The following is a 24616-nucleotide window of genomic DNA, read 5'->3' on the forward strand; positions in this document are numbered from 1 at the left end:
GGTTAATGGGTTACGGGAGTAGGGTGGAAGTGAGGGCTTCAAGTGGGTTGGTGCAGACTTGATGGGCCGAATGGCCTCCTTCTGCACTCTATGTTCTATGTAGTCTCCCTCAATGCCATTTTCCCACATTATCTCCATGTATCTTGATGCCTTTAATATCTAGAAATTATTCAATCTCTAATTTGAGCCTATTGTGGTAGAGATTTCCAAAGATGCACCACCCTCTGAGTGAGGAACATTCTCATCATCTCCGTCACAGAATCACAGAATAATACAGGGCAGAAGAGGCCCTTCAGTCCATCGAGTCTGCATTGCCACATGAAAAACATCTGACCTGTCTACCTAATCCCATTTGCCAGCATTTGGCCCATTGCCTTGAAAATTATGATGTGCCAAGTGCTCATCCAGGTACGTTTTAAAGGATGTGAAGCAACCCTCCTCTACCACTCTCCCAGGCAGTACATTCCAGACCGTCATCACCCTCTGGGTAAAGAAGGTTTTCCTCAAGACCCCTTAAACCTCTCTCGTTAAATTGTGCTCCTCATAACTGATCTTTCAACTAAGGGGAACAGCTGTTCCCTGCTCCTCAAAATCTTGTACAACACCTCGATCAGGTCGCCCCTCAGTCTTCTCTTCTCCAGCGAAAGCAACCCAAGCCTAACGAACCTCTCTTCATAACTTTAACATCCTCAATGGCTTGCCCCTTATTCTGAGGACTGTGTCCCTGCTGTTATATCCCTCAGCCAGAGGAAACATCCTTCCTGTACCTACTATTCTTAGCCCTTTAAGGCTTTTGTAAGTTTCAATGAGATCATCCATTCTTCTAAATTCTACAGAAAAAAGGCCCAGTCTCCTCAATTTCCAAATATTGGCTGGAAACGCTATAGTTTGAGTACTTTAGATGGGTCAGTTTTTGTCCAATGTGTGCAGGAGGGTTTCCTGACACAGTATGTAGATAGGCCAACAAGGCGAGGCCACATTGGATTTAGTACTGGGTAATGAACCAGGCCAGGTGTTAGATTTGGAGGTAGGTGAGCATTTTGGTAATAGTGACCACAATTCGGATTTAGGATGCATAGGATGGGGAAGGAAACTGCAGGGGATGGGCACAATGGAAATGTGGAGCTTGTTCAAGGGACAGCTACTGCGTGTCCTTGATAAGTATGTACCTGTCAGGCAGGGAGGAAGTGGTCGAGCGAGGGAACCGTGATTTACTAAAGTAGTTGAATCACTTGTCAAGAGGAAGAAGGAGGCTTATGTAAAGATGAGACGTGAAGGTTCAGTTAGGGCGCATGAGTTAGCCAGGAAGGATTTAAAGAGAGCGCTAAGAAGAGCCAGGAGGGAACATGAGAAGTCCTTGGCAGGTAGGCTCAAGGAAAACCCGAAAGCTTTCTATATGTATGTCAGGAATAAAAGAATGACTAGGGTAAGAGTAGGGCCAGTCAAGGACAGTAGTGGGAAGTTGTGCGTCGAGTCCGAGGAGATGGGAGAGGCATTAAAAGAATATTTTTCATCACTATTCACACAGGAAAAATACATTGTTGTCAAGGAGAATACTGAGATACAGGCTACTAGACGAGACGGGATTGAGGTTCATAAGGAGGAGGTGTTAGCAATTCTGGAAAGTGTGAAAATAGATAAGTCCCCTGGGCCGGATGGGATTTATCCTAGGATTCTCTGGGAAGTTCGAGAGGAGATTGCAGAGCCTTTGGCTTTGATCTTTAAGTCATCTTTGTCTACAGGAATAGTGCCAGAAGACTGGAGGATAGCAAATGTTGTCCCCTTGTTCAAGAAGGGGAGTAGAGACAACTCTGGTAACTATAGACTTAGTGAGCCGTACTTCTGTTGTGGGCAAAGTCTTGGAAAGGATTATAAGAGATAGGATTTATAATCATCTAGAAAGGAATAATTTGATTAGGGATAGTCAACATGGTTTTGTGAAGGGTAGGTCGTGCCTCACAAACCTTATTGATTTCTTTGAGAAGGTGACCAAACAGGTGGACGAGGGTAAAGCAGTTGATGTGGTGTATATAGATATGAGTAAAGCGTTTGAGACGTTTTCCCAAGGTAGGTTATTGCAGAAAATACGGAAGCATGGGATTGAGGGTGATTTAGCGGTTTGGATCAGAAATTGGCTAGCTGTAAAAAGACAGAGGGTGGAGGGTGTAGAAGGATGGGTGAGTAAATTTGCGGATGACACTAAAGTCGGTGGAGTTGTGGACCGTGCGGAAGGATGTTGCAGGTTACAGAGGGACATAGATAAGCTGCAGAACTTGTCAAGAGGGTCACTGGGCTGAGAACTGGCAAATGGAGTTTAATGCAGAAAAGTGTGAGGTGATTCATTTTGGAAGGAGTAACAGGAATACAGCGTACTGGGCTAATGGTAAGATTCTTGGTAGTGTGGATGAGCAGAGAGATCTCGGTGTCCATGTACATAGATCCCTGAAAGTTGCCACCCAGGTTGATAGGGTTGTTAAGAAAGCGTACGGTGTGTTAGCTTTTATTGGTAGAGGGATTGAGTTTCGGAGCCATGAGGTCATGTTGCAGCTGTACAAAACTCTGGTGTGGCCGCATTTGCAGTATTGCCTGCAGTTCTGGTCGCTGCATTATAGGAAGGATGTGGAAGCATTGGAAAGGGTGCAGAGGAGATTTACCAGGATGTTGCCTGGTATGGAGGGAAGATCTTATGAGGAAAGGCTGAGGGACTTGAGGCTGTTTTCGTTAGAGAGAAGAAGGTTAAGAGGTGACTTAATAGAGGCATACAAGATGATCAGAGGATTAGATAGGGTGGATAGTGAGAGCCTTTTTCTTCGGATGGTGATGGCTAGCACGAGGGGACATAGCTTTAAATTGAGGGTTGCACTGAGTGCTGAATTTGATGCATTTGACTGCGATAGTGAGAGTTTGGTGACCGAGGGAGTATAAGGCTTCATTTTTATCTAAAGTTTAGTCTTTCTTTTATTTAGTTAATTAACTTAAAAGTTGCTGTTTGGTTTAGAAGAAGGTGAATTTTCAATAAGCTTTAAACCGGCTTCGACTTGTAGGCACTTGCAGCTGGAGCTTGTTAATTAGTTAATTGGATTAGGCCAGGTTTTCAGAGGCTAGATTCACAGTATAAAAGTGATCCCCTACAGTGCAGACTTTGTTTGCACTGAGTGCTGAATCTGGTGCATTTGAGTGCGATAGTGAGAGTTTGGTGACTGAGGGAGTGCTGAATTTGGTGCATTTGAGTGCGATAGTGAGAGTTTGGTGACCGAGGGAGTGCTGAATTTGGTGCATTTGAGTGCGATAGTGAGAGTTTGGTGACCGAGGGAGTTAGGTGAGGAGGGAGTAAGGCGCTCCTTTCATTTTGTTTCCGACATTTCCGCAAAGAGTGCGAAGAGAGCCAGGAGTTTACAGAAAGTGTGGCTGACTGGGAGCAGGGTCGGAGGGCGGAGATCTAGTTAGTCCACAGGGCAGCTATATTCTGTCAGGTAAGAGGGAATGGAGGCTAGGCCAGTTACATGCTCCTCCTGTAGGATGTGGGTGGTGAGGGATACCACCGGTGTCCCCACTGACTATACCTGCGGGAAGTGCACCCAACTTCAGCTCCTCAAAGACCGTGTTAGGGAACTGGAGCTGAAGCTGGATGAACTTCGGATCATCCGGGAGGCAGAGGGGGTGATTGAGAAGAGTTACAAGGAGGTAACCACACCCAAAGTACAGGGCAAGAATAGCTGGGTTACAGTCAGGGGGAAAAAACCAAACAGGCCGAAAGTGCAGGGATCCCTCGTGGCCGTTCCCCTTCAAAACAAGTATACCGTTTTGGATGCTGTTTGGGGGGATGACCTACCGGGGGAAGGCCCTAGCGGCCAGGTCTCTGGCACTGAGTCTGGCTCTGGGGCTCAGAAGGGAAGGGGGGAGAATAGAAAAGCAATAGTTGTAGGAGATTCAATGGTTAGGGGAATAGATAGGAGATTCTGTGGTCGCGAGCGAGACTCCCGGAAGGTATGTTGCCTCCCGGCTGCCAGGGCCAGGGATGTCTCGGATCGTGTCTTCAGGATCCTTAAGGGGGAGGGTGAGCAGCCAGAAGTCGTGGTGCACATTGGTACCAACGACATAGGTAGGAAAAGGGGTGTGGAGGTAATAAACAAGTTTAGGGAGTTAGGCTGGAAGTTAAAAGCCAGGACAGACAGAGTTGTCATCTCTGGTTTGTTGCCGGTGCCACGTGATAGCGAGGCTAGGAATAGGGAGAGAGTGCAGTTGAACACGTGGCTGCAGGAATGGTGTAGGAGGGAGGGCTTCAGGTATTTGGATAATTGGAGCGCATTCTGGGGAAGGTGGGACCTGTACAAGCAGGACGGGTTGCATCTGAACCAGAGGGGCACCAATATCCTGGGAGGGAGGTTTTCTAGTACTCTTCGGGAGGGTTTAAACTAATTTGGCAGGGGAATGGGAACCGGATTTGTAGTCCAGCAACTAAGGTAGCCGATATTCAGGACGCCAAAGCGTGTAATGAGGCAGTGGGGAAGGGAACACTGACAAAGGAGAGTACTTGCAGGCACGGAGAGGGGTTGAAGTGTGTATACTTCAACGCAAGAAGCATCAGGAATAAGGTGGGTGAACTTAAGGCATGGATCGGTACTTGGGACTACGATGTGGTGGCCATCACAGAAACTTGGATAGAAGAGGGGCAGAAATGGTTGTTGGAGGTCCCTGGTTATAGATGTTTCAATAAGATTAGGGAGGGTGGTAAAAGAGGTGGGGGGGGTGGCATTATTAATTAGAGATAGTATAACAGCTGCAGAAAGGCAGTTCGAGGAGTATCAGCCTACTGAGGTAGTATGGGTTGAAGTCAGAAATAGGAAAGGAGCAGTCACCTTGTTAGGAGTTTTCTATAGGCCCCCCAATAGTAGCAGAAATGTGGAGGAACAGATTGGGAAACAGATTTTGGAAAGGTGCAGAAGTCATAGGGTAGTAGTCATGGGCGACTTTAACTTCCCAAATATTGAGTGGAAACTCTTTAGATCAAATAGTTTGGATGGGGTGGTGTTTGTGCAGTGTGTCCAGGAAGCTTTTCTAACGCAGTATGTAGATTGTCCGACCAGAGGAGGGGCAATATTGGATTTAGTACTGGGTAATGAGCCAGGGCAAGTGATAGATTTGTTAGTGGGGGAGCATTTTGGAGATAGTGACCACAATTCTGTGACTTTCACTTTAGTAATGGAGAGGGATAGGTACGTGCAACAGGGCAAGGTTTACAATTGGGGGAAGGGTAAATACGATGTTGTCAGACAAGAATTGAAGTGCATAAGTTGGGAACATAGGCTGGCAGGGAAGGACACAAGTGAAATGTGGAACTTGTTCAAGGAACAGGTGCTACGTGTCCTTGATATGTATGTCCCTGTCAGGCAGGGAAGAGATGGTCGAGTGAGGGAACCATGGTTGACAAGAGAGGTTGAATGTCTTGTTAAGAGGAAAAAGGTGACTTATGTAAGACTGAGGAAACAAGGTTCAGACAGGGCATTGGAGGGATACAAGATAGCCAGGAGGGAACTGAAGAAAGGGATTAGGAGAGCTAAGAGAGGGCATGAACAATCTTTGGCGGGTAGGATCAAGGAAAACCCCAAGGCCTTTTACACATATGTGAGAAATATGAGAATGACTAGAGCGAGTGTAGGTCCGATCAAGGACAGTAGCGGGAGATTGTGTATTGAGTCTGAAGAGATAGGAGAGGTCTTGAACGAGTACTTTTCTTCTGTATTTACAAATGAGAGGGGCGATATTGTTGGAGAGGACAGTGTGAAACAGATTGGTAAGCTCGAGGAAATACTTGTTAGGAAGGAAGATGTGTTGGGCATTTTGAAAAACTTGAGGATAGACAAGTCCCCCGGGCCTGACGGGATATATCCAAGGATTCTATGGGAAGCAAGAGATGAAATTGCAGAGCCGTTGGCAATGATCTTTTCGTCCTCACTGTCAACAGGGGTGGTACCAGGGGATTGGAGAGTGGCGAATGTCGTGCCCCTGCTCAAAAAAGGGACTAGGGATAACCCTGGGAATTACAGGCCAGTTAGTCTTACTTCGGTGGTAGGCAAAGTAATGGAAAGGGTACTGAAGGATAGGATTTCTGAGCATCTGGAAAGACACTGCTTGATTAGGGATAGTCAGCACGGATTTGTGAGGGGTAGGTCTTGCCTTACAAATCTTATTGAATTCTTTGAGGAGGTGACCAAGCATGTGGATGAAGGTAAAGCAGTGGATGTAGTGTACATGGATTTTAGTAAGGCATTTGATAAAGTTCCCCATGGTAGGCTTATGCAGAAAGTAAGGAGGCATGGGATAGTGGGAAATTTGGCCAGTTGGATAACGAACTGGCTAACCGATAGAAGTCAGAGAGTGGTGGTGGATGGCAAATATTCAGCCTGGATCCCAGTTACCAGTGGCGTACCGCAGGGATCAGTTCTGGGTCCTCTGCTGTTTGTGATTTTCATTAATGACTTGGATGAGGGAGTTGAAGGGTGGGTCAGTAAATTTGCAGACGATACGAAGATTGGTGGAGTTGTGGATAGTAAGGAGGGCTGTTGTCGGCTGCAAAGAGACATAGATAGGATGCAGAGCTGGGCTGAGAAGTGGCAGATGGAGTTTAACCCTGAAAAGTGTGAGGTTGTCCATTTTGGAAGGACAAATATGAATGCGGAATACAGGGTTAACGGTAGAGTTCTTGGCAATGTGGAGGAGCAGAGATATCTTGGGGTCTATGTTCATACATCTTTGAAAGTTGCCACTCAAGTGGATAGAGCTGTGAAGAAGGCCTATGGTGTGCTCGCGTTCATTAACAGAGGGATTGAATTTAAGAGCCGTGAGGTGATGATGCAGCTGTACAAAACTTTGGTAAGGCCACATTTGGAGTACTGTGTACAGTTCTGGTTGCCTCATTTTAGGAAGGATGTGGAAGCTTTGGAAAAGGTGCAAAGAAGATTTACCAGGATGTTGCCTGGAATGGAGAGTAGGTCTTACGAGGAAAGGTTGAGGGTGCTAGGCCTTTTCTCATTAGAACGGAGAAGGATGAGGGGCGACTTGATAGAGGTTTATAAGATGATCAGGGGAATAGATAGAGTAGACAGTCAGAGACTTTTTCCCCGGGTGGAACAAACCATTACAAGGGGACAGAAATTTAAGGTGAAAGGTGGAAGATATAGGAGGGATATCAAGAGGTAGGTTCTTTACCCAGAGAGTAGTGGGGGCATGGAATGCACTGCCTGTGGAAGTAGTTGAGTCGGAAACATTAGGGACCTTCACGCAGCTATTGGATAGGTACATGGATTACGGTTAAATGATATAGTGTAGATTTATTTGTTCTCAAGGGCAGCACGGTAGCATTGTGGATAGCACAATTGCTTCACAGCTCCAGGGTCCCAGGTTCGATTCCGGCTTGGGTCACTGACTGTGCGGAGTCTGCACGTCCTCCCCGTGTCTGCGTGGGTTTCCTCCGGGAGCTCCGGTTTCCTCCCACAATCCAAAGATGTGCGGGTTAGGTGAATTGGCCAATGATAAATTGCCCTTAATGTCCAAATTGCCCTTGGTGTTGGGTGAAGGTGTTGAGTTTGGGTAGGGTGCTCTTTCCAAGAGCTGGTGCAGACTCAAAGGGCCGAATGGCCTCCTTCTGCACTGTAAATTCTATGATAATCTATGATTAATCTAGGACAAAGGTTCGGCACAACATCGTGGGCCGAAGGGCCTGTTCTGTGCTGTATTTTCTATGTTCTATGTTCAATGTTGAGGGGAGATAGATATAGGACAGATGTCAGAGGTAGGTTCATTACTCAGAGTAGTAAGGGCGTGGAATGCCCTGCCTGCAACAGTAGTGGACTCACCAACATTAAGGGCATTTAAATGGTCATTGGATAAACATATGGATGATAATGGAATAGTGTAGCTGGGCTTTAGATTGGTTTCACAGGTCGGCGCAACATTGAGGGTGGAAGGGCCTGTACTGCGATGTAATGTTCTAATTCTAATGTCTAATCTCTCTTTATAAGACTCCTGCAATCCCAGGGATTATTCTGGTGAACCTTTCCTTCGCCCTCTCTATGGCAAGTATATACTTCCTTAGGTAAGGAGAAAACCGTACACAATACTTCAGGCACAATCTCACCAAATCTCTACACAATTGCAGCAAGGCATCTTTACTCCTGTACTCAAATCATTTTGTGATAAAGGCCAACATAGCATTTGTCTTCCTAATTGCTTGCTTCACCTGCAGATTAGTTTTCAGTGATTTATGAACAATGACACTCAGGTCTCTTTAGACATCAGCACTTCCCAATCTCCACCCATTTAAAAATTACTCTGCATGTCTATGTTTCCCACCCAAGAGATAACTTCACACATTTCCACATTATATTCCATCTACAAGTTCTTGCCCACTTAGCCTGTCTAAATCCCCATGAAGTCTCCTTGTATCCTCCTCAACATGCACATTTCCATGTAGTTTTGTGTCATCAGTCGACTTGAAAATATTATATTTGGTCCCCATGTCCAAATCAATTATATAGAGTATGAATAGTTGGAGCCCAAGCACTGATCCTTGTGATACCTCACTAGTCACAGCCTGCCAACCTGAGAATGATCCGTTTACTTCTTCTGTCAGCTCAGCAATTCTCAATCCATGCCAGAATATTACCCCAATTTAATACCCTTAATTTTGTTTATTAACCTCCTGTGTGGGACCTTTTCGAAAGCCTTCTGAAAATCCAAATACATCACATCCTCTGGCCCCCCTTATTTATTTTGTTAACCGCATCCTCCAAAAAAACGCCAAGTCTGCCAGAAGTGATTTCCCATCAATAAATCTGCTGATTCTGTCCAATCCTGCCATTATTTCTAAGTGCCCAGTTTTCACATTATTTATGATAGATTCTAACATTTTCCCTACTACTGATATCTAAACTAACAGGTCTGTAGTTTCCCATTTTCTCTATACTTCCCAGCTTAAAAGACTTGCTACCTTCCAATCTGCAGGAAATCTGTAGATTTTTGGAAGATGACCACTACTTCATCCATTATCTCTACAATTACCTCTTTCAACACTCTGAGATGTTGATCATCAGATCTAGGAAATATGCCAACTCTCAGTCCCATTAAATTCTCCAATACTAATTTGTTTACTAATACTAATTTCTTTCAGTTCCTCATTCTCACCAATCCCTTAGTTCTCTAATATTTCTTTATATCTCCCTTTGTGTAGACTGAATATTTGTTTAGGTTCTCTGCCATTTCCTTATTCCCCATTATTAATTCTCCTGTCTCTAATGAGCCCACATCTGTCTTTACTAATCTTTTCCTTTTTCACACCTATAAAAGTGTTAAAGTCTGTTTTTATGTTTTTCGGTAGTTGACTTTCATATTCTAGTTTCTCTTTCTTATCAGTTTCTTGGACTTCCTGAGCTGAATTCTAAAATGCTCCTGATCCACAGACTTATTACCTTTCTGGAACCTTTATGTAAGCCTCTTCCTTTGATCTAAGACAATTGGTTGGATCACTTTTCCAGTGAGTGTATATTTGTTGTAAACCATGTATTAATTCTTGAAATGCTAGCCATTGCCTGTATACCATTATACGCTTGAATGTTTTTTTGTCATACACCACTGTCCATTTCCCTCTCATACATTTGTAGTTTGCTTGGTTTAGAATTAAGACCCAAGTTTTGGATTGAACTACTTCACTTGAAAATTAATGTAAAATTCTATCATATTCTGGTCACCTTTCCTTAAAGGCTCCTTTATAATTAGAATATTTATTAATCCCTTCCCATTGTACAATACTAGATCTCAAGCAGCCAGTTCTCTAGTTTGTAAGTATCTCGTGCACATTGCTGAAATTTGTCCTCTGCAACATTAGTGCTAATTAGGTTTATACAGACTGCATGAAGATTGAAGGCCCCATTGTTACATGCTCCTCCAATTTCCTAATTTATACCACATCCTGCATCACCACTACTGTTTGGCGGTCTATAAACAACTTTAACCAATCTTTGCTGTCCCTTGCTGCTTCTTAGCTCCACCCAAACTAATTCTCACCTTGATCTTCTGATCCCAAACCCTCTCTCAATAATGTACTGATCTCAGTGTTTATTAACAATGCTACCCCACTTCCTTTTCTTCTATCCTTCCTAAATGTCACATGCCCGTGAATATTCAGTTCCCAGGCTTGGTCACCCTGCAATCATGTGACTGTAATGACAATTATGTCAAATATGCTTATTTGTATTTGTCCCATCAATTCATCTATCTTGTTGCAAATTCTGCGTTCCTTCAGATAAGAGTGGCAACTGTACTGGATTCTAAACATCCATGTAAGTTCAAGTTCTTACAAAATTGGATGACTCAATTTTTAAAACTGTTTTTTTACATCTTTTAGCTGATGAAAAATTGGCTGCTTCAGTTCCTGAGTCCAAGGCTAAAGCGTTTTTGAACAGTTTGAAGCGTTCAAAACGGTACCTGTGGGACAGGTCTCGTGCTGATGTTCAGCAGTGGTATCAGCAGTTTATGAACATGGGATATTCTGAAGCTGTGAGTATGCTGCACAATTGTTTGCAAAACGTAATTCGTTACCAGTGGTGGCGAACTGCCTTCTCGTACTGCTGCAGTCCATGTGGTGTAGGTACATCCACAATGCTATTAGGAAGGAAGTTCCAGAATCTTGACCCAGTGACAGTGAAAGAACGATGATACAATTCAAAGTCAGCTTGGTGAGTGACTTGGAGGGGAACTTGAAGGTGGTGGGGTTCCCATGTATCTGCTGCACTTGTCCTTCTATGTGTAGTGGTCATGGGTTTGGAAGATGGTGTCAAAAGGGCCTTGGCAAGTTGCTGCAGTACATCTTGTAGATGGTATACACTGCTGACTCTGTGATTTAAGCGAGATACTTAAGAAGTTTTACATAATCTCCACAGTGCAGAAGAAGGCCATTTGGCCCATTGAGTCTGCACAGACCCTCCAAAAGAGCATCTACCTAGGCCCACTCCCCCATCCTATCCCTGTAATCCTGTAACCTCACCTAACCTGCACATCTTTGGACACTAAGGGGCAATTTTTAATTTTTTTTTTCATAATCTTTATTGTCACAAGTAGGCTTACATTGTAATGAAGTTACTGTGAAAAGCCCCTAGTCGCCACATTCCGGCACCTGTTTGAGTACACAGAGGGAAAATTCAGAATGCCCAAATTACCTAACAGCACGTCTTTTGGGACTCGTGGGAGGAAACCGGAGCACCGGGAGGAAACCCACGCAGACACAGGGAGAACGTGTGGACTCTGCACAGACAGTGACCCAGCTGGGAATCGAACCTGGGACCCTGGCACTGTGAAGCCACAGTGCTACCACTGTGTTACCGTGCTGCCCCTTTTAGCGTGGTCAATTGACTAACCTGCACATCTTTGGACTGTGGAAGGAAACCCACTTAAAGGGCAATTTAGCTTGGCCAATCCACCCAAAGGAAACATGTAATTGTGGGGAGAATGTGAAAACTCCACACAGACGGTCACCCAAGGCCGGATTTGAACCCTGGCATAATGGGGCAGCAGTGCTAACCACTGTGCCACCATGCTTCCCAATCCTTAAAATAGAAAGGCACCTGGTTCAGATGGGATCCATCCTAAATTACTGATGGAATAAGAGTGAAAATTGCTGAGGCTCTGACTGATTTCTTCCAATGCTCTTTAAATATATAAGAAATGACGGAGGAAGATAGCAAATATTATACTTCAATTCAGACAAGGGGGGAGGGAAAAACTAACAATTCCAGATCGGTCAACCTAATGTTGGTGGTGGAAAACTTTCAGAGACAGCAATTCAAGAACCTATTAATTGACAATTGAAAAGTATTAGCCAAATCATTGAAAGTCTATTCAGATTTGTTCAAGGAGATCGGTGTGCGACTAATTGCCTTTTGATTAAGTAATTGGGCAGAATCTTGTACCCTCCCCTTTGGGAAGTTTGGTGGCAGGGTCATTTAGTCAGGTGAGAATGTTGTGGGTAGGGAATCCACCACCTTCTTACCTCCAACCCAATTAAGTCCATGGAGGTGGGAGTGGGGAGGCCCATAAATGGTCTTTGTGCCCCACCACCAATTGAGACGTTTAAGTGGCTAATTAATGGCCCATCCTGCTTCCGCTATTACCCGAATGATGGGTGTGGGGCTGCAGAGAGCACAACAAGCCAACACTGTGGGGTCCAGGGTTTGTCCCTCATTCAAAGCACTCAGCGCGAGTACCTGATAATGCCAGAATTCTATGTTTTTCTAACCTAAATGTGTTACTCCTAATGATAATGTTTTATTTATTGTGTAAGACTAATATGTGACACCACAGCGGTTGCCTCTCCGTGTATTTAAATTAGCAATTTTTATCCCTGCTAAAGAGCAAAGCACAATGATATCCCTCAGCACAGGGATGTAATGCAGCAACAAAGATGTCCATCAAAAATTAACATTTTGAAACTTTCCAATCAGCTCAATTAAGGAGGCAACTAGTAAATCTCAAGATTTGTGTTTTTGCTGCCACCTGTCTCTGTGTATGTGTGTGTGCATCTGTGAGTGTGTGTGTCTATTTATGTCTGTATGGTGGAGGGTGTATAGTAATAAATAATAACTAACTTATATTATGCAAATCAACTATCAAAGCCATTTACCACCTCTAGGTCAAAATTGGAGTCAGATTTTTAAAGTATGGAGCTAAAATGGACTGATAGGCAGTTCTAGATCTTGGATATACACTTTTGATAGCAGAGTTAACAGCTGGGAGAGGATGTCAGACATTTGGTAACTTGCCACTGAATGGACCTGCCAAGGTTTATTGACTTGTACCAATTTAAGTTTCAGTTCCCAACAAAAGTGCTGATTCCTCTCCAATTGCTATTATATAAACCTACCTAAACACTTTTTCTTCATAACCTAATTGAGTGTCACATGAGATTTGTAAGGAAAGGGCATCATCATGGTAAGAACATTTTGGGCCTAAGGTCCTAGGTAGGGTGCTCTTTCGGAGGGTCGAATGGCCTCCTTCTGTACTGTAGGGATACTTTGATCTTATGAATTCTATGGATTCCCTGCTGTTTAAAAGTCCTTGAATGTTCCTTTTTTCTCTACTAATTATAATTTATCCTCAAAGCATGGTTGCCTGCAGGCTGTCTAGAAATGCTTTAGTGTCCTTCTATTGTCAGGAGATAATGGGAACATCTATTTTTAAAGTCGACTTGAGCTGCATAAAATGTTCTGCCCAAATGTAGGTTAATGGCTGCTGGACATTCAGCGAGCTACTTTTGAATTAGTGTCCTATTATCAGTATGATATAAATAACCTGCAGCATGGGGAAAGAAAACTTGTATTTATATAACATTTTTAACGTGGGAAAACATCCCAGCCTGCTTCGCACAAACATGTTCAGACAAAAATGGCACCAAGCCAGAGAAGGAGATGATTAAAGAGAGAGATTTTAAAGAGAATCTTAAAGGAGAGAGAGGTGGAAAGACAGATGGCTTGAGGGCATCACAGAAATTAGGGTCTAGAAGCTAAGGCATGGGGAAAATACAGTGAGGGAAGGGCAAGGTAACAGAGTTAGAGGACTGCAGAAGTCCTAGAGACTTGTGTAGATGGAGAAGGAAAGCCAAGATGGCGAAGACAGGGCAATGATGGGACTTAAACAAAAGGACGAGAATTTTGCATTGGAGGTGGAGGGAGAACCGGGAGCTATAGGTCCGTAATAGGGGAGTACGACGTGAGCAAGTTAGGCAGCAACAGGCGCCTCATTCGACTCTTCTGAGCTGCTGATTAAGGAAGCTGTGTGATGCCTCATTCTCACGTTTCTGTCCTGGCTCTGCCACAATGTTCCAGTGAAACCCAAGGCAAGCTTAAGAAGCAGCACCTCATCTTCTGATTACGTACTTTACAAATTTCTGGACTCAATATTGAGTTCATGAACTTCAGACTATGAATTCTACTCCACATTTTAATCCCTTTTGTTTGTCCTTTATTCTATCACTAACACTCACTTTGGAAACATGCTTTGTTTCTTTACTACAACTATTACCACTCATTGCCTTCTGTTCATGCCATTTTCAATTTTTTGCTCTCTCGCTTTCTAATCTATCCCTGACATCCCCCCCCACACACACACTTTTGCAAAAGTATCAAATCTATCACATTTTTACTTCTCTTCAGTTCCAAAAAAGTCATATGTACTCAACATGTTGACTCGGTTTCTCTCTCCACGGATGCTGCTAGACCTGGCAAGGTTTTGATCATTTTCTGTCTTTATTTATGATTTAGGGCAGCACAGTGGTTTGCACTGTTGCCTCACAGCTCCAGGGTCCCTGGTTCGATTCCCGGCATGGGTCACTGTCTGTGTGGAGTTTGCACATCCTCCCTGTGTCTGTGTGGGTTTCCTTCGGGTGCTCCGGTTTCCTCCCACAGTCCAAAGATGTGCAGCTTAGGTGGATTGGCCATTCTAAATTGCCCCTTAGTGTCCAAAAGGTTAGATGGGGTTACTGGGTTGCGTGGATAGGGTGGAGGCATGGACTTAATTAGGGTGCTCTTTCCAAGGGCCGGTGCAGATTTGATGGACCGGATGGCCTCCTTCTGCACTGTAAATTCTAAAAAATAAAAAATAAAATTCCAGTAACTACAATATTTTGCTTTTATTAAGAGAGCTGTGGGATTATCCAAAGGAGATTCAAGCTTGGAACAGCAACAGGGCACTCAGGAGACAAAAGTAAAGGTTTGAGGTTGAAATTTGGAGGGGAAATGGGCAGGGGGAGATGGAAACGTATCCAAGGAGTAAGAAATGAGAGAAGGTGTGACTGAGAGGAAATGGGAGGACACACAGCTGAAGAGGAGGAAAATATTGGGGCAGTGGAAGTGAAGTTCTGGGTCAAAACTAATTGCAAATAAATCGGGAAAGTTAGGTTACATTGTTACAAAAAAAATGATAGATATGTCTAGTATGTAATTAGAGTATGGAAAGAAGACAATGTGAGACTCCAAAGTTGAACTGAGCAGTACTTTGGTGGGAAAATTATAGGCAGGGTGTAGTGAGCATCAAACATCAATGCAGGAAGTGACTGGGTCCGGTTACTGAGCAGTAGAGTAGCAGTCAGCAAGCTAGTAGTGGAGTGGAATACAAGAAGTCATGGAGAGTTGACCATTACCCAGCAGAGGTTGATGGAGGGAGGTGAGTAGTGGTCTTAGTCACTATTGGTGCACAATAAAATCCAGCATGCCAGCAGGCAAATGAGGAGCAGTGGGAATGATACCCAACAGTTATGAGCAGCAGAACCAAGGCGGGGCCAGGAGCTTGAGGAGTTAGTCCAGTGAACGATGATTGAGGACTTCTGTAGAATGAGTAAAGCAAGGCCATTGAAATTGGCAAAACAAAATTCATTTAATAATAATAATAATAATAAAATAATAACATTTGGCAGCAATTGAGTAGAATCCAGAGGAAGATTGGTACCAGTAGGTAGAGCGAACTCTAAGTGTAAAGAAATTTCACAGGAGTGGAGAACTGGGTGCTGGAACAGGCCAGGCTGGAGAATAGGAAGAATCTGAGCCCATAGTAAATGTGATGGTGGAGGCTATTGGTGATTCAATTATAATTTCAGATTACAATACGAAGTCTTACAACAGCAGGTTAAAGTCCAACAGGTTTGTTTCGATGTCACTAGCTTTCGGAGCGCTGCTCCTTCCTCAGGTGATTACAGTGTTAAGATCCTTACAGAAAGGAATGAAAAAATATGTTAATTCTAAAAAAACTCCAATTGTTCTGTTTGAGATGCTGCTTATTAATTTAATCGCTTGTTTCAGAATAAACTGAAACACTTTACTGCAGAATGATTCTGTTGAAGGTTTTAGCAAATCAGTGACGAATGGTCACTACTTTATGCGTTCTTTAAACTTCTTGAACTGAGCTGCTATGTTCCACTTTTGAATGTACAGCAAGGTGCAGTTCTTTCTTCATTTCTGATCAGTTTAAAATGCTCATGTGTTGAAAAATAACTGAAAAGTGTTAATGTGTTTTAAAAAATTAACCTGCAGAAATTTGAAGAAGCCGTTGCATACTGGATGAGCGTGTATCAAGGTACTGTTCATGATGATCAGTCCCTGTATTACAACCAACACCATTATGATGAGAATTCTCCAACTGGCCCTTATTATTCTCAATCTATGCGCTATGGTGCTGATGTTAACTACGATGACTATTAAAACAACAAGAGGCAATCAATACATATTATGGTGTTTAGCTGTACTTCACCTGTAGTGGCATGATATAAATCTTTTTCCTGAACAAGAAATTTCCTACGCATTATGAATTGAATGTTGTTGCTATAATAAACAACTTTGTGTGTGTCGATTAGAACATGCCAAATTATACAAATAAAGTTGTTGAATAATATACTGTTTCTGAAATTATTTGCTCTGCTTTCTAAATCGTTATTTTGTGGCCGGGATTTTCCACTCCTGTTCGCGTCCCGTGTGTTCGGCAATGTGAGCAGAAAATATCACGAAAAGTGTAAAGATGTGTTTTATGTCGGCGTTAACACATGATGCGATTTTTTCCTCCGTCTATCAGTGACGGGGCGTGATTCCCGACGTTCTACGTTGGGAACCTCATTTGGATACATTACCATGTAATTATCAGGTCCCTATGCCAGAATTATCCCATCCCCATCAAGACAGCCATCCACTCTGGAGTGATGCCAGGACAGCATGAAGCCTGACTGGCCTCCGAAGGCGTGCACCTTAGCTCAGTGATTCGATTCCCGGCTCGTTCACTGTCTGTGCGGAGTCTGCACGTTCTCCCCGTGTCTGCGTGGGTTTCCTCCGGGTGCTGCAATTTCCTCCTACAAGTCCCGAAAGACATGCTGTTAGGCGAATTGGGCATTGTGAATTCTCTCCCAGTGTATCCGAACAGGAGCCGTAGTGTGGTGACTCGGAGATTTTCACGCTCATTCATTGCAGTGTTAATGTAAGTCTACTTGTGACACTAATGAAGATTATTATCATAGATTATCATAGATTATCATAGAATTTACAGTGCAGAAGGAGGCCATTCGGCCCATCGAGTCTGCACCGGCTCTTGGAAAGAGCACCCTACCCAAAGTCAACACCTCCACCCGATCCCCATAACCCAGTAACCCCACCCAACACTAAGGGCAATTTTGGACACTAAGGGCAATTTATCATGGCCAATCCACCTAATCTGCACATCTTTGGACTGTGGGAGGAAACCGGAGCACCCGGAGGAAACCCACGCACACACGGGGAGAACGTGCAGACTCCGCACACTACTGAGTAGACCTCCCAGGGAAGTTCAGGTGTGCAGTGCGCATGGGGGAGAAGCTCCTATCTCGGCATTGCCCAGGGAGTACCCATGAAGTGCCTAGACAGTGCCAGGGGTTGCTCGGGTTATCTGGTTTGCAAGCTGTGTGCTTGTGCAGCCTTTAAAAATGATGCCATGATCCATGCATTTCTAAGTTACTGGTGGGGATGGCAAATCCGAGGCCGCCCGGCATTGATATGTCGTGGGACTCCATCATTGAAGTTTTTTTCCATGTCCAACATTGGCCTTTGCTGATTTCCTGGAAAATCCCGCCCAATATTTTCAAATCAAAAGTTGAAAGATTGCATATTTTATCAATACAAGTCATCGACGAAGTGTTGATAGTTAGGGGCAGCACGGTGGCGCAGTTGTTGGCACTGCTGCTTCACGGCGCCAAGGTCCCAGGTTCGATCCCAGCTCTGGGTCACTGTCCGTGTGGAGTTTGCACATTCTCCCCGTGTTTACGTGGGTTTCACCCCCACAACCCAAAGATGTGCAGGGTAGGTGGATTGGCTACACAATAAATTGCGCCGTAATTGGAAAAAATTAATTAGGTACTCTAAATTTATTTTTAAAAAGTATTGATAGTTTTCCTGTGATGCTAAATCTTTATCCCTTTTTTGAATCCTTTGCCCTCCGCATGAGAAAATAATTCTTTGCTCACCCTATTCCTTTGATCGTTTATTCAATCTAATCTTGAATGTTAAAATTTGCTTTCAGTTTCAACCACTAACACTGGCTGGTATCTTCCAATCCCCCCAGCAGTGAGAAATTTGAGGGACAGGGGAACTTCATTTGGTGGGAGGGCAAAAATCAGTTTCACAAAGGAAGCATGAATGTTTTCAGGCTTTTAAAGGAGGGTCGAGTTTCCCGGTAAACAATGTCAGAAAGCCCTTTTGCAGGCATTAGAAGGCCAACTCGACAGAATTAAGATCTGCCTCCAAATTAAGTTCCCAGTCAGCGAGAAATTAGAACATTCACTTTTATAAGTGGCATGCACCACGCAAGTTAGATTTCTTCCATCATTATGACCTGAGGTGCTGCTGTATTATCCTGTTTTGGCGAGTGTCTGTAAGTGCCAACCTATGCTTGAGACCGGGTGGTGGTAATGCAAGTTGCGTGGAGGACGACAACAGGGAAGGGTGGAGCAGTGGCTGGGCGAATGTGGTAGGAATAGTGCAGGCGGTCTGGATATCATTTAAAAATGTTACCAGAACCTATGACCCCCATGAGGTAATGGTGGGGATGGTTATTTCCTGTCTGGTCCACCTCAAGAATTGCCTGGGTCATTGTGGATGCATATTTAATAAGCAGCACAAGATCGTGCGTGGTCCACTCTTTCTATCCTGCCAACCTCCACCAGGAGAAATCACTCCCACCTCTGCAATTGCCACCAAACTTAGACTCCAGAATGGAAGATTCTGGCCCCTGGATGTGAATCCCACAGCCTCAAAACTGTGTGAAGATGTTTCTCCTACTCCTGGTTTTGCTACATTTAGCCTTAAAATTCATATCCATGCTACCTTGTTCTTGACCCCCTCTACTACTAGGAGCAGTCTGCTTCTATCTACAGAAACTATAGATGTATCGACCTGTTATGTTAACTGAGTTTCTCTCCCCAGATGCCGTCTGACCTAATGTGTGTTTCCAGAATTTTCTGTTTTCTATTTTTGTTTCTATCTACCCTTCCCCACCCACCCTTTTGTACTTTTAAATGTTTCTATTATACGGTCTTATAATCTATTTTCTCATAAAAATATAATATTCTTCAGGTCAGTCTTTATATTGTTTCGTGCCAGGCAACATCCGCAATGCCCTCTCGCTTGGTCTTTTTAAATTTTATAGATTCGTCATTAGCTCTCTCTCGGCCTGTATATTCCAAACTTCAAGATAAATCAAGGTGTGAAAGTCATTAGATGTACGGTAAACCTAGACACTCACCTTATTTGGAAAAGGATTTTGGACTTGTAACAGGTCACATGGTGAGACAGCCATGTTTGTTACCTGCTCTCAAAAAAGAAGCTATTCTGCAGACAGATTCCACCAGAAGCCATTAACCAGCTGCAAGACAATCAAGCAGCCAAAATGATAAACATCAATACCTTAAAAATGGGAGATTCCTAACCAAGAGAAAACTCTCCTCAACCTGTTACAATTTCAAGTTCACTTGAGAACCAACCTTTTTGAAAGCTGACGACAAGAGGCTTTGCAGCTTGCTGCAAATACTCCGCTTTACATGACCTGCACTTCAACCAAAGTATCTACTCATCTAAGAAGATGCAGCCCTGCAATGGAAAAGACTGAGACTATCATAAATTGTAACCATATTGATGTTTCCTTCATCCGTATCCAATCTTTGCGTGAGTGATAGTGTGGATGAGTTATGTGAGTGAGATGATAATGTGGATGAGTTATGTGAGTGAGATGATAGTGTGGATGAGTTATGTGAGTGAGATGTTGTGCGTTTTTAAACTCCCTGGGGCAAGTCTTCCTTATTTTACAATTCACAAATGCTTATTGCTGGAATTATTTAAAGTGGGATAATCACCCTGAGGGTAAGAAACCACACAAACAAAACACACTGATCATGGGCAGTAAGAAGCACATACATTCTCTCTGTGACACTCAATCACTTAAGGATTTGCTTCCTCACTGATAGTTTTCTCTTTAGAAAAGACTGAAATGAGGTTTTTACCTCTGCCTTTTTTTTGATCATCCTTTAAAAATTGATGCTATAATTCCATGAACTTTATCTGTGGTCACTCAAAGAGTAGTCTCCCCAGATTGCAGCAAAAATAATTCGGTACATTTTAACACCCTTATTTTGACATTAAAAAAAGATTAATCAGCAGATAAAAAATTGTCAACTAAGTTACTTCCAAATGCTTAACACACTTCTAATGAAATAGTTAATTATTCTATTCTGGTGCAGTAAGAAATTTAGTTCAATTTCTATTCTGTCGTCTTGATTAAAAATATTGATTTATTTCACTTGCAAGTGCTACCATTCAGAGAATTTAATTCTGTCCCCGATAAAGGAAGAGTGGAACAAATAAAGAGTTATTTTGATGGAGTATTGCAAGGTGATAGAAGCGGATTAGTTAGTTGCCGGTTACCAAGTGAAAATTAAGTAGATATTCATGCATGGAATTGAAAAGTGGCTTTGGAGAAGTAGAATTGTCTGCTGAAAAATTAACCAATACAGAAATCCCTCGAACACGGTATAAATGCTGTAGTTGTAATTAAACTGTGGGGGAAAATAAATGATCTCGGGTCTGTTAAAAAGCTTTAGCAATCCTCCTACTTTCTTCCCTGCAATGTGACTCCTTGGCCTCACCTTTCCAAACATTATCTGCATCTATAAGAACATAGGGCAGCACGGTAGCATGGTGGTTAGCACAATTGCTTCACAGCTCCAGGGTCCCAGGTTCGATTCCCGGCTGGGTCACTGTCTGTGTGGAGTCTGCACGTTCTCCCCGTGTATGCGTGGGTTTCCTCCGGGTGCTCCGGTTTCCTCCCACAGTCCAAAGATGTGCAGGTTAGGTGGATTGGCCAAGCTAAATTGCCCTTAGTGTCCAAAATTGCCCATAATGCTGGGTGGGGTTACTGGGTTATGGGGATAGGGTGGAGGTGTGGACTTGGGTAGGATGCTCTTTCCAAGAGCTGGTGCAGACTCGATGGGCCAAATGGCCTCCTTCTGCACTGTAAATTCTATGTAATAAGAACATAAGAACTAGGAACAGGAGTAGGCCATCTGGCCCCTCGAGCCTGCTCCGCCATTTGATGAGATCATGGCTGATCTTTGTGGACTCAGCTCCACTCTCCGGCCCGTACACCATATCCCCGAATCCCTTTATTCTTTAGAAAGGTATCTATCTTTTTCTTAAAAACATTTAAAGAAGGTGCCTCAACTGCTTCACTGGGTAAGGAATTCCAGAGATTCACAACCCTTTGGGTGAAGAGGTTCCTCCTACACTCTGTCCTACATCTACTTCCCCTTATTTTGAGGCTATGCCCCCTAGTTCTGCTTTCCCCGACCAGTGGAAACAACCTGCCCGCATCTATCCTATCTATTCCCTTCATAATTTTATATGTTTCAATAAGATCCCCCCGCATCCTTCTAAACTCCAATGAGTACAGTCCCAGTCTACTCAACCTCTCGTCATAATCTAATCCCCTCAACTCTGGGATCAACCTAGTGAATCTCCTCTGCACTCCCTCCAGTGCCAATATGTCCTTTCTCAGGTAAGGAGACCAAAACTGAACACAATACTCCAGATGCGGCCTCACCAACACCCTATACAATTGCAGCATAACCGCCCTAGTCTTGAAATCCATCCCTCTAGCAATGAAAGACAAAACTCGATTAGCCTTCTTAATCACCTGTTGCACCTGCACACCAACTTTTTGCGACTCGTGCACCAGCACACCCAGGTCCCTCTGCACAGCAGCATGTTTTAACATCTTACCGTTTAAATAATAATCCATTCTGCTGTTATTCCTCCCAAAATGGATAGCCTCACACTTGGCAACATTGAATTCCATCTGCCAGACCCTAGCCCATTCACCTAACCTATCCAAATCCTTCTGCAGACTTCCGGTATCCTCTGCACTTTTTGCTTTACCACTCATCATAGTGTCGTCTGCAAACTTTGACTCATTGCACTTGGTCCCCAACTCCAAATTGTCTATGTAAATTGTGAACAACTGCGGGCCCAACACTGATCCTTGAGGGACCCCACTAGTTACAGGTTGCCAACCAGAGAAACATCCATTTATCCCCACTCTCTGCTTTCTGTTAGTTAACCAATCCTCTACCCACTTTACCCTCAATGCCATGCATCTTTAGTTTATGCAGCAACCGTTTGTGTGGCACCTTGTCAAAAGCTTTCTAGAAATCCACATATACCACATCCATTAGCTCCCCATTATCTACTGCACTGGTAACATCCTCAAAAAATTCTACCAAATTAGTCAGACACGACCTACCCTTTCTGAACCCATGCTGCGTCTGCCCAATGGGACAATTTCCCTCCAGGTGCCCCGCTATTTCCACCTTAATGATAGATTCCAGCATTTTCCCTACAACCGAAGTTAAGCTTACCGGCCTATAATTACCCGCTTTCTGCTGACCTCCTTTTTTAAACAGTGGTGTCACGTTTGCTACTTTCCAATCTTCTGGGACCACCCCAGAGTCTAGTGAATTTTGATAAATTATCACTAGTGCGTTTACAATTTCCCTAGCCATCTCTTCTAAAACTCTGGGATGCATCCCATCAGGGCAAGGAGACTTGTCTACCTTTAGCCCCATTAGCTTGCCCAATACTGCCTCCTTAGTGATTACAATCATCTCAAGGTCCTCACCTATCATATCTTTATTTCCATCAGTCACTGGCATGTTATTTGTGTCCTCCACTGTGAAGACTGACCCAAAATACCTGTTCAGCTCCTCAGCCATTTCCCTGTCTCCTATTATTAAATCTCCCTTCTCATCTGCCAAAGGACGAATATTTACCTTAGCCACTCTTTTTTTGTCTTATATATTTGTAGAAGTTTTTACTATCTGCTTTTATGTTCTGAACCAGTTTACTTTCATAGTCTACCTTACTCTTCTTTATGGCTTTGTTAGTAGCTTTCTGTTGTCCCCTAAAGACTTCCCAGTCCTCTAGTCTCCCACTAATTTTTGCCACTTTGTATGTTTTTTCCTTCAATTTGATACTCTCCCTCACCTCCTTAGATATCCACGGTCGATTTTTCCCCTTTCTACCGTCTTTCTTTTTTGTCGGTATGAACCTTTTCTGAACACTGTGAAAGGTCGCTCGGAAGGTTCTCCACTGTTCCTCAACTGCTTCACCATGAAGTCTTTGCTCCCAGTCTACCTTAGCTAGTTCTTCTCTCATCCCATTGTAATCGCCTTTGTTTAAGCACAAAACACTAGTGTTTGATTTAATCTTGTCATCCACCAACTGTATTTTAAATTCCACCATATTGTGATCGCTCCTTCCAAGAGGATCCTGAACTATGAGATCATTAATCAATCCTGCCTCATTACACAGGACCAGATCTAGGACCGCTTGTTTTAAATCTCCCGGCTCTCTCCTCCCGCGCTTTTTAAATCTGCTGGCTCTCTCCTCCCGCGCTCTTTAAATCTCCCGGCTCTCTCCTCACGTGCTGTTTTTGCTGTCCGGGCTCTCTCCTCCCCCGCTTTTTAAATCTCCCGGCTCTTTCCTCCCGTGCTTTTTAAATCTCCCGGCTCTCTCCTCCCGCGCTTTTTAAATCTCCCGGCTCTCTCCTCCCGCGCTTTTTAAATCTCCCGGCTCTCTCCTCACGTGCTGTTTTCGCTGTCTGGGCTCTCTCCTCCCGCGCTTTTTAAATCTCCCGGCTCTCTCCTCCCGTGCTTTTTAAATCTCCCGGCTCTCTCCTCCCGCGCTTTTTAAATCTCGGTGACGAGTGAGACAGTGAGGCGAAATCTCCCTCTGGTGCATGGAGAATTGGACCAGAAGTGGCCGTGTGAGAAAGACAAAGTCCAACAAGGACGAATCGAGCAGATCTGACAATGCGGGAAAGCATGGCGGAGAGGCAGGGCCGTGGGGAGATGGCACATTGGTCGACGGAGCAGCTGGTGAAGTTTTTTGAAGATTTCTTCACCAAGCTTAAGAAGGACACGCTGGACCCGATCAAGGCTTCGATTGATCAAGATGATTAAAACAATCGTTTGGCCTTCAAATGTGCCCAACCAAGAAACCCACGGACGTGCGATCCAAGAGGTGGAGAAAAAGGTGTCCGAGCATGAGGAATACATAACCGTGCTGGAGACCAAGGTGGAGACGATGAATGACCGCCAGAAAAGAATGCAGGAGAAGCTGGAGGACCTGGAGAACAGATACAGGAGGCAGAATCTGAGAATCGTCGACCTCCCTGAAGGCAGTGAGGGATCGGATGCGAGGGCCTATGTGACAAACATGCTGGAGAAGTTGATGGGGGCTGAAACGTTCCCTCAGCCCCTGGAAGTGGATAGAGCGCATAGAGCCCTCCCGAAGAAGCCCTGAGCGAACGAGCCGCCGAGGGCGATGGTGGTACGTTTACACCGATTTCTGGACAAGGAACACGTTCTGCGGTGGGCCAAGAAAGAACGGAGCAGCAAGTGGGAAAATTGTGAGCTGCGCATTTATCAAGACCTGGACATGGATTTTGCCAAGGGGTGATCTGGGTTTAATCAGGCAAAAACGGCCCTCTTTAAGAAGGGAGTGAAGTTCGG

At 44.0% G+C, this 24616-nt stretch overlaps 1 protein-coding gene across 2 annotated transcripts in view; it reads left to right on the forward strand.

Annotated features, from left to right (window-relative positions):
• ecrg4a (ECRG4 augurin precursor a) overlaps positions 1 to 16431 on the forward strand; it is a 69623-nt gene extending 53192 nt beyond the window's left edge. For both annotated transcript variants that reach the window (XM_072475957.1, XM_072475956.1), the window contains exons 4-5: positions 10403 to 10554; positions 16074 to 16431. In XM_072475957.1, coding sequence (XP_072332058.1) covers positions 10403 to 10554; positions 16074 to 16241 — 320 coding nt within the window. In that variant the 3' untranslated portion in view covers positions 16242 to 16431. The remainder of the gene's footprint in view (positions 1 to 10402; positions 10555 to 16073) is intronic.
• Positions 16432 to 24616: the final 8185 nt, after the last annotated feature.

The sequence above is a fragment of the Scyliorhinus torazame genome, chromosome 15 (assembly GCF_047496885.1).
Source record: "Scyliorhinus torazame isolate Kashiwa2021f chromosome 15, sScyTor2.1, whole genome shotgun sequence".
NCBI lineage: Eukaryota > Metazoa > Chordata > Chondrichthyes > Carcharhiniformes > Scyliorhinidae > Scyliorhinus > Scyliorhinus torazame.